The sequence below is a fragment of the Hydra vulgaris genome, chromosome 08, assembly GCF_038396675.1.
Source record: "Hydra vulgaris chromosome 08, alternate assembly HydraT2T_AEP".
Taxonomy (NCBI): Eukaryota; Metazoa; Cnidaria; class Hydrozoa; order Anthoathecata; family Hydridae; genus Hydra; species Hydra vulgaris.
This window is the reverse complement of record NC_088927.1, coordinates 59286058-59296919: the sequence shown is the minus strand read 5'-3', so window position 1 is coordinate 59296919 and position 10862 is coordinate 59286058. Positions and strand designations below refer to the sequence as shown.

At 26.9% G+C, this 10862-nt stretch overlaps 1 protein-coding gene across 3 annotated transcripts; it reads right to left on the bottom strand.

Moving 5' to 3' along the window:
* Positions 1-2696: 2696 nt before the first annotated feature.
* On the bottom strand, positions 2697-10849 carry LOC100199139 (uncharacterized). 3 transcript variants are annotated; one of them, XM_065804040.1, is made up of 11 exons: positions 10689-10849; positions 8815-8869; positions 8628-8690; positions 8317-8457; positions 7105-7229; positions 5836-5961; positions 5009-5062; positions 3666-3744; positions 3501-3593; positions 3280-3387; positions 2697-3169 (listed from the first exon to the last, which is right to left on the bottom strand). In XM_065804040.1, exons 1-11 carry the CDS (start codon positions 10757-10759, stop codon positions 3050-3052), a joined length of 1035 nt encoding a protein of 344 aa, XP_065660112.1. In that variant the 5' UTR covers positions 10760-10849; the 3' UTR covers positions 2697-3049. The 3 variants fall into 3 exon arrangements, with proteins under 3 accessions (XP_065660112.1, XP_065660113.1, XP_065660111.1); XM_065804041.1 differs by having other exon boundaries at positions 8323-8457; XM_065804039.1 differs by having other exon boundaries at positions 8815-9019; positions 10689-10842.
* Positions 10850-10862: the final 13 nt, after the last annotated feature.

Here is a 10862-nt window from a genome sequence, read left to right as displayed (position 1 = left end):
TTGTGTGCTAGATCGTCCAGTGATGTAGGATTAGTTCTGGATACTGCTGGCTTTAACTTGACCCTGGCCAGACTTGAACCCAATTTTCGATTGGGTTCAAGTCTGGGAATGATCCTGGCCAAGGACCCAGAACCTGAACGTTGTGATCCTCTAACTAAGATTTTACAAGACGAGATTGGTGCACCATCATGCTGGAATATTTTGCAACGACGAATTTCCATCAAATTTGGAACCTTTTCTTGAAGGGTTTTTAGATATTGTTGGGAGTTAACAGTCTGTCCCTTCTGCATTAAATAAATACCACATCGACCAGATGAAGCTATTGCGCCCCACACCATAATTGAAGGACATTGCTTGACAGCTGGTACGGTATACCTTGCATTAAAACGCTGATTAGGTGGGCGACGAACTAATGACTTAAGCGGAGCGAATTGCTTTATTTGTGTCTTGTCGCTAAACATTACCTGGCGCCATTTGGTTATTGACCAGTGTCTGTGAGCTCTACAAAATGCGATCCTATCACCGATGTTCTTTAAAGACAGTCGCGGTTTGAGGGCTGGACAACGAGAACGTAGACCTGCATCTTTCAATAAACGTCTTCTAATTGTTCGAGTGCTGACTGTAACGTCATTAGGTAGATCTGCCCTGATTTGTGTGCTGGATATTGTTGGATCTCTCACAGCAGCCCTGCGTATCATATTGTCTGTTTGTTTGCTAGTAATTCTAGCTTTACCAAAACGTTTTCTGGGCGCAGTGGATCCCGTGTCTTTGATTAGTTGTATAATATCATGAACAGTAGATTTTGGCATTCGCAATTTTGCTGATATCTGACGCTCACTTGCACCATCCTCCCATAAAAGTTTAATATTAGCACGAAGACCTTCCTTCGTAGTCATAATTAAACTGTGACAGTTAAATGATAATCCATACCCTACAATGAGATATATAGCTTAATAAATTTTACAGTGCAATAAAATAAACGCTAATGTGATTGGCTAAAAGCTAATTAACTAATCACTGATGTCAGGAAAGAAAATAAATTGATTATTCGCATGCATAGACTGTTTTTCTTTATACTCAGCAGTGGTCGGATTTCAATGGCCATAACTGTATATATATATATATATATATATATATATATATATATATATATATATATATATATATATATATATATATATATATACACACACACACACATATATATATATACATACACACATACAGGTATGTTAAAAAATTTTATTATTATTACATAATCAAAACAACAATATATATATATCTATATATATATATATATACTTTCGAAAATGTTTAAACTCACTGTGTAACCAGCCTCAAGCGATAAAAATGTGAACTGCAAAAACAGCACATGCAAATTCATTTTTACTTGTGAAAATATGCCTTGGAGAAAAAATCATCAAACAAAAGTTTGCTGAAATTAAAAGTAACCATTTTAAAGCATTTAAACCACGCTTAACTTAAAACATATAACTTAAACTTTAAGTTATATATTTGTTCCTAGTCTTTAAGACAAGGAACAAATATACCACTCCGCATCTAGTGTTGTTTTTTATACTTATTAAATAACCGGTTTTTAATAAAACCCACTACAATGAATTGACATTATACCATGTTACTACAGAGGTAGAGAGAATACTATTTAACTTCAAGTCTATTTATCGCAGAAAATTTATAAATAAAAACTGGCTACCTTTGTAGTAACAGATCTAATCAATAAATCTTTACGGACACACAAAAACAATGATTCAAACATTTTTTAATTCATTTCTTGGTATTCAATTAAATGTATTATTTGATATGTAAAAACAAAATGAGGAAATTTGAAATTATTGGATGTGATATAAAAATTATTTGATAACCCGGGTTTTTTTACCCCCTGAAAATGCCACACTTAAAGTGGCAAAATAAATATTGGAAAAACATTTTGTTATCAACTATGCAAACTTGTTTCGGTTAAAAAATATTTAAGATGTTAATATTAAAACTTTCTTCAGAAAATAGTACAGAGCCATGTTATAAATGTGGTAAATTAATGGTTAATGCAACGTTAGAATAAAATATTTTTTAGAATTTTAGAAATAGCCAATCACCTTTTCTAAAAATAAAATTTTTTATTATTTTTGAATAATTTTATATATATGGTGATATACCCACCTCAGGTTAACTGAAGGGATGAAAATTTTCATCAACTCATCACAATACTTTGTCATGAGGAATATATAATCAAGCGGGTTCAACCCTCAATGAACTAAATCGCATAGCCCATTCCGCGTTTTACCCCGCTAAAAATATTTGTTATAGACGTCCGTCTGTTGAGACCTTTACAAAAAAAAAAGTAATTAGATAAATTTTTAAAACTTAATCGTTATTAGGTTTGTTATTTAATAAAAATTTTTTGTTTATAATAATTAACTACATGAAAAAGCACACTATTATTATCATAGAACTGTGAAGCCGACGCGTATAAAAGTGCTTTAGCAGTTTGTCTACTTAGCTTGAATTGACTAGCAATAAGTAGTTTACTAATTAGCTTAAATTGAGTGGCAATACACTTATTTAGACATGATACTTGGGGGCACCATAAAAAAAAGTAATCATTAGAAATGGTATATTTTATAATTTAAATCGTATTAGATTTCCAGAAAAATCTAGGACATCGACTTGAGTACATCTTAAGAAAATTAATTGGACGTTTTAATAAATTAAATGCTAGGTACAAGCTAATGTCATTACATATTGATAAATTTATAAACATTCTAGAATTTGTCTTTAACATTTTTAGAGAATTCCAAAACTTGAATTTAACATAACTTTTGATCACCAAGCTTCGTGTTTGAATAACTCGAGCGATGTGTATGCTCAGAAAGATTTGCGTTCGGTACGAATACAATTTACGTCAGAAGGCCATTAGCTTCTACATAATGGCGATACTCTTTATCATTTTCGTAGCACTATTCGAGCAATCCTAACTAATTATTTGTATCAATAATTGTTAATTGTTTCAAGCAACCATGCATACAATAACTTATATTAGAATGTTTTCAAATGAATAAGACTTGTCTTTTCGTTTTGCCGCTAGCGTAATTCGCTTTTCGCGAAAAACAAAGTACGGCCTTAGTGACCCTATGTCACGGTGAAACCGCCTCTAAAGCAATAGCATTATTATATAGCTAATTTTGATGACAAGAGTAAAATTACCCAATACAGAGAAATACGAAAATAATAAATATTAAAGAAATCGAAATAACTATCAACCTGCATCGCAATCAACTGCCTTAATTCCTCTACCATTGGGAAAAAAGTCGTGGAAACAATAAATGATAAAAGATGCGCTGATAGGAGAGAGTCAATCCATTTCAGTACCTAATTTTAAAATTAATAAAATAAAAATATCATTTATCTTTAAGTAATTTATTAGATGCCATACCAAGTTATTCATTGAATATCGAATAATCAAGTCAAATTTTAACACTCACAGTAGCTTCGCTATGTTTATGAAAAATTAAATCATTTGCTTTTACAGCAGTTGAACAGTCCTTTAGGACAGCAACCAGAAAACTTAAAAATATCTAGAAATAAAAAAAATTAAATTAAATATTGACTAAAAATTTAATATATATTTTAAAAATCATAATACTAACCGAAGCTTCATTTGTTGATAATGACTTGAGATGACTTCTCATAGTAACTTCATCAAAATCAAGATGCATAACAGAAGACCTACACATTTAAGTTTATTATAGGATAATTAAATCTCTAATAAAAGCAAATATTTTAATTTAATAAAAAAATCATCTATAAAATAGTAAATTATAAGTTATTGTTAGATTATGTTTGTAATAAGCATGTGACATTAAAAAACACATCAATTCAAGAAAAGTTTAGAAGAGTAAAATAATTTGAAAATTTCAACTGTTAAACGCAAATAAAACTCCAATAACTCATTGATAAACAGAAATGATTTTAAACATATTTTATAAGAAAATCACAGGCAAAAACAAAAGAACAAAGACAAACAAAGTAAAAATATTATTAACAAAATAGAATAACATTTCTAACTCTGTAAAATACAATGCTTCAGAAACGAGGAATTCACTAAAAACATATCATAAAGTTCATAAGTGAAGTTTCATCATGAGCTTACAGCAAAACTAACATTTTTAGACTATGTACTTTAAACACGATAATTTTTAGGAGACCAAAAAAAAAAAAAAAAACACAAGCAGCATTATACTCAATAATTGCTATAAGTAATGACATTTATACAAATTTTGTCAGGAACATTGACACCTTAATTTTAATTAAAATAAAAATATTTAAAATGATTTTTATTTTCAAATGCAATACTTAATTAAGTATTTAATTGTTTTTTAAATATGTAACCATTTTATGTTCGTCTTAGACATTCAAAACTTAAAATTGTATAATGGAAACAAAATAAATGAGTAAAACGATTGCAATCAATTTTAAGATGGAATACAATATAAAAAACTTCAGAAACGAGGAATTCACTAAAGTAATATCATAAGATCATAAGTGAAGTTTCATCATAAGAATACAAGCACTTATATTTTAACATTATAAACTTAATTTAAGAAGAATCTTTAAGAAATTGCTCAAATCAAATAGCTTCAGAAACGAGGAATTCACTAAAGGTATAGTCATTTTGGATGTAATAAGTGAGGCTTCATCATAAGCTAGCAATTATCTTTATTTTATTAGTTTTAAATTTAAGTGTAAAATTCAAACTCTTGACTAGGATTTTAAAAACAAATTTATAAAAAGACATTATAATGTTTGGCCACAAACACTCCAGAAAATATGTAAAAAACAAAACTTATTTATAGGAATACTCTTTATAAGTTTCAGCATTAAATTATAACACTTAACACATTCATTTGCTCTTTACATTTCATTGACTGATTTTGCATGTTCCTTATTTTAATATAAAAAATCAAAAATTAAATAAATAAAAAAAGTATACAATTCATCTTGCATAATCTTTGATTGGTAAGTTAAATCTTGTTTGACATACAAACTAAAGAAAAAAACAAAACAAAATAAAAGTCAAATTTCTCAAATCAGTATTTAATAAGGAAATTATGAATGTTGAAGGTAAATTAATTAAATACCAATATAATAAAATATTATATATAATATAAATTATTATATACCATAATTACCAATAAAATTAATATAAGTAATAAAAAATTGTATATTTAATAAATAAAAGATTTTATTAAATCATAATAAAATGTTTTACAATTGTATGTTTACAATAATATTATTATTATTAAAATTTTGCAACAAAACCAACTGCAACTTCTTATTTCGCATTCATCCTTGTTAACGTGAGCACCATATAGCCCAATTAATTACACAGAATGCATAAATACATTAAACTAAAATAAAGCCCTGAGAAAATATAAAATTGTTGTACAATTCAGTGGGCCAATATTTAAATTATTTAAACACTGTAACTAAACAAACTGTAACTGCTCATTTTGCATTCATCCTTGTTAATGTGGGCACTGTATAGCTCAATTAATTACACAGAATGCATAAAAATATGCAAACAGACAATGATAAGACATAAAGTACATACCACTAATTACTTGTCAAAAAAGTTAAAACTAAATCTTATAAAGTGTTAAACAGTACTTTTAAAACTTCAAACAAAGTTTTGTTAAATAAGTTACTGTTTTATCTGCTATTGCATCCATCCTTGTTGAAATGCCCATTAAAAGTACATTTAACTACACAGAATGCAGAAAGCTACTAATTTAAACAGAAACCTACAAAATACTTTACCTCAGCAAGAACTTTAAAACAGCAACAATCTGCTTTGATGTTAAAACAAGTTTACATTTTTTTATAACTTGAAAAACTTCAACAAAGTGATATTTTAATATCAACTCCAACATAGTATCACGCAACCTAAAAATTAACGTATTGATAATTAAGAGATACTAGATTCAGATATATACAACTAGTTTCACTTACAGGAACAAATATGTGTATAGATAGTTTTCTCCGCTTAGGCAGTGCTTAAGCACTAAAGTCTTTTTGCGCTTGCCCACACATTAGAAAAAACTTAAGCGAGCACTTGCCATAAAACTTCAAGTGTTTTGCAACAAACAAATTTGCAACTAAAGTTTTTTGTTCATTTAAACAACTTTTATGAAAAATGACTTTATGTATGTTTATGAATGTATGTGTATATATACATATATGTATATATACCAAGTAGTATATATACCACTTAGAATATATACAGAGTTCTTGAGGATAGGGTTGGCATTTGGCAAAATATTGTTGACTAAAGTTGTAAAAATTATTTTGTTAACCTGATTAAAAAGTATTAACTAATATTAATATTGAACAGGTTTATTAATATAAACGTCAAAAAGTTAATTAAATTTAACAGTATTATTTACATATATTTATTTATATATTTACTCTTATTCTCTCTCTCTGTGTCTATAATTTACATACTATTTTTATTTCAATCAATGTAGTTAAGGAATTTCTAAATTATTTAAACTGGTTTATAACAAAAGCTTTGCATGTTATAATTTTTTTTCGCTTCAGGTTCCTATGTTAAAAGAAATTTTTTTCTTTCATATAATTTTAAAAACTTTTTTACAATCCATAATAGTGAACCTGAGAAACAACATAGAGTCTTTAAAGTCAGTTTTGTTGAACATTGTTAACTTGAGTTTAGTTTAAAAATTTTTGAAAAAATGCATTAAGCAACTAAAGTTCTGTTAATTATGGGTATTATATAATGTAAAAAACATTTTGTGAGAACAAATACCTATTAGGAAGTCACTATATTGCAATATTATTATATTAAAAAGGCTTATCTTAAAATGTTACCCCCCCCCCAAAAAAAAACAGATATAAAATTAAGAGAACTAACCACTAATAATAAATCAACAGCTTCCAGTATTGAAATTATTATTATCAAAATAACAGTATTATATTTATGGCACTGAAACAAAATATATATTATTTTGGATAAATCTTTAAATTAACTTGTTTACATAAATATGAAATAGTTATATTTTAAACTGTTACCTTTGTGTGATAAAACAATTTTCTATAAGAGAAACAAGGCCTGCTTCTGACCAAAATGCTTTATCAGCTAAACACCGTTTTAAAGCTGCTTCTATCAAGACTTCATTATACAAGCTTGGCGTATTCTAGGGAAAATTGAAATAAAAAAAAATTGCAGATTAATAAGAAAGTATAGACACTTTAAAAAAGAAAAATTATTTCATGCATCAGGGCTTGAATTAAGTGATAGCAAACTGCGTCCCTTAAATTTTTAGCTTTTAAAAGCGGTAAACTCAACAGCTGTTATTCAATCAAAAATATTCTTACTGATCTTTAATTATGATCTAAATACTTATTGTTAAACCATATTTTTACTATTTTTATTATTAAAAATGACGATTTTAACTTTTAAAATATTAATTTATTTAAATATCATATAAATCATCAGATAAAACTATAAAAGTAATACACAATAAAATTTATGAAAAACAACTGCTAATAATAACAGCCAAAAGAAATTTAGCAATGAAAAAATATTTAAAATAAAAGGAATTGTGAAGTATTTTAAAGTAACTATTTCTCAAACTTTCCCTCTAAACAAAAATCAACTTTAATGTTTTAAACAATGCGCAAATAATTAAGCAGATTTTTTTTTGAGGAAAGAGGGTTTATTTCAAAATTACTGCACACATTTTTTGAACCATAAAAGTTAATACTTATGTTTCTCATTACTTTTTTTACAATAAATTAAAAAAAATAAATTATAAGAAGTTAATTTGAAAAATACCCAGTGTTTAAAATTTTTTAATTAAAAATATGTAAGTTTCAACTGTTATTATTTTTGCAGTAGTAAATTTATTGTTTTGTTTCTTCATTAGTTTTTGCAATATGGTAAATTAATCATTTTATTCAAAGTGTTCACAGTTTTTAATAAAACAGAATTTAATGACTAGAAATATTTCCAAATATTGCAATTTGCAATCACTTAATTCAAGTTTTATGCATCAAGTATGTGGATTTAATGATTCACATGTTACACATGTTTTCATTTCAAACACACAGAATGGCATGAGTATATAGCATAGTATGCAAATTTGTGACAATACAATAATTAATCTTTTGTTTGATATATTTTGTATGCCAAAAGAGTTTTATTATTATATACTTTTTTTGTAACAAAGAGTTTAATTGAAAAACAAAGGGTCTCTTGTTATCTTTTAAAACAATACTTACGCTTACAGGAGCATTAGAATTTTTATCCTTGCATTTATTTTCGGGAACATAGGCAGAATTGCTATGCTTGCGTTTTTGAGACACAGTTTTACATTTTAATGATAAACTTATATGATCTGCAAATTCTGTCAATGATCGAAACTAATTAACAAAAATTATGAAGTTAAACAGAATAATTTTAAACAAACATGCTGACAAAAGTTTCATATTAAGTGACAAATAATGCTAACAAAACTAATTTAAATTTAATTGTTTTATAATAACTTAATAGCATGTATAATATACCTTAAATAATTTTAATAAAAACATACTTTATTAATATCTTGCTTTTTTTCTTTAACCAAAGTAAGAGGGGATGTCCAACATGATTCTGTCTAAAGCAGAATACTTAAATTATAATTTTAGTTTATACTATAAAAATCTAATAACTAAAGAACCACTATTTGAAATAGGAAGCCTAACCAAAACGTTTTAAATCAAACAAACAAAATAACATGCCTTCTTAGGTACTTGTAACATATAAACATCAGCTGATTTGATATCAGAAGTCAGGCTAAAAAAAAGGGACATTTTTTGAAGCCCATGGTTATTTAAACTTAGTGATTTTATCCCCAAAATGACACAACAAATGCAAAGATAAAACACTTTCATTGAACACGTGTCACTATTTATATGATTAACCAACATTGAAATCCTTGTAAATCTAAATAAGGTTGAAAAGGAGCTCCAGGATTTTGCCAAATGAATAAAATTTCTCTAAACTGCAAAACACAGCATTTACAAAGAATGTCTAAAGCCAAATTAATAAGGCAAGTGGGGATTCTTTGTGAACAGTTAAAATCTGGGATTTTTGCAAAGGATTTTGGGCCCAAAAACTTGTTTTGGTTTAAGTTTAAGACTTTTGAAGAAAAAAATAAAGAGTACAAAATTTTACAAAAACAATTTATATTATAATTACAAAAACAACTATTTTTATCATATTTTAAACAATTGTTTAATTTCCTGTAAACTAATTGCAGAAATTCGAACTAAATAAAGCCTTACTAAAAATCAACATAGCATTGTATTTGTATGTTCTAGTTTTATTAAATGTATACAAAGTATACATTTATATAAAAACAAAGTTGATCTACCAAAATTGAATGTCCATTTATATACATTAATAACATAAATGGGAAAGTGATAATGGAGCATATATATTATTAGCATAAATGGATAGGGGGGAAGCATAAATCTTAATGTTTCAACTTTTAGTTATTGTACAACTATAATTAGAATTATACACAGCAAAAATTTGAAATCTTTTCCAAAATTGTATATCCAGAAACATATTATGATGCTACTGGTAAAGTAAAATTGGGTTTGCGATTCATGTTTACATATTCTCAAACATCAATAGTTAGTTGTATTTAACATATTATAAGACAAGGGGTACAGTACAGGGGTCAAAATGAGCACCAAACATTGACACCCTTAGATATCTGTCTGTGGGGTAACTATTGGAACCATTAAAAGGGCAAGCAACTGCTGTTCATTTATCAGAAAAATTGACCATTCTTAACAGCTGCCTTTTGGGTCAGTACTAAAAATGGTTTGAAAACAGAGTACTAAAAATGGTTTAAAAGCAACTTTTTAAAGACCTACTATATTGAGGCTATATATCATAGTATACAAAATAACACATATATTAGGCGCAGCACATGTGTGGCACCTTTTTATTAACAATATTTTACCTTAAAAAAATAGCACACACAAGAGAATTTTATGATTAAACTACCCTAAAACTATTATTTGGTTGCTAACTGGACAAGTTTGAATCAATTTTTTTAAATTTTTAATAATTTTCTTAAATAAATGTAGTTATTTATCAGAGCTTTGGATGAAACTAAAAAAGCTGAAGACTTGCATAAATAAATTTAAAATTTTTGCTGTTTAAGTTAATTTCTAGGATGGAGGAGGAATAGATACACAACAGTTAGGAACAAGAAAATTATGTTGCAAATTTTTTTTTTATCTTTTAAGAAAAAAAAAAAAAAAAAATTCTGGTCACAACACTTAGTATATTATATTTTAGGACAACTAAGGCTTCTTTACTGTGTAGGTAACTTACCTAAGAGGGAAAACTATGATTTAATTAATTGTCAGTGTAGATATAGACAAAACCTTGGTTGCAAAAATTTTTTTTTTGGAATTTTTGTTAAAATAAGAGCTGATGGAAACCATTACAAAATACACAATTATGGAGCCATGGACATTAAACATAAGTTAACCTTTTTACAAAAATGAAAAAATAGAAAACAAAAACCTAAAAAATTATTAAACTTTATCATGTTTCCTTTACCAATAAATATATTTTTGCTAAAGCAACTTACTTTTTTTTCATCAAAGAAAGAAGAGATTCATTAAATTCGTTCCCATTATCTGACATCTTTTCTTCTTGCATTATTTTATTAAAAATATGAATTAATTTCTCTCAAAAACAAAATCAAACAATGTAAGCAATATAACTTAAAAACATTAAATCTTACATAAATTGTAATATGGTA

Bases quoted from the DNA above. Each gene is read 5' to 3' on its own strand.
- LOC100199139 (XM_065804039.1), bottom strand. From the start codon at position 10,759: ATGCAAGAAGAAAAGATGTCAGATAATGGGAACGAATTTAATGAATCT. The intron at 9,020-10,688 runs GTAAGTTGCTTT...AACCTTATTTAG, and splicing joins CTTTCTTTGATGAAAAAAAA to ATTTACAAGGATTTCAATGT. The intron at 7,230-8,316 runs GTAAGTATTGTT...AATTTTCCCTAG, and splicing joins ATTCTAATGCTCCTGTAAGC to AATACGCCAAGCTTGTATAA.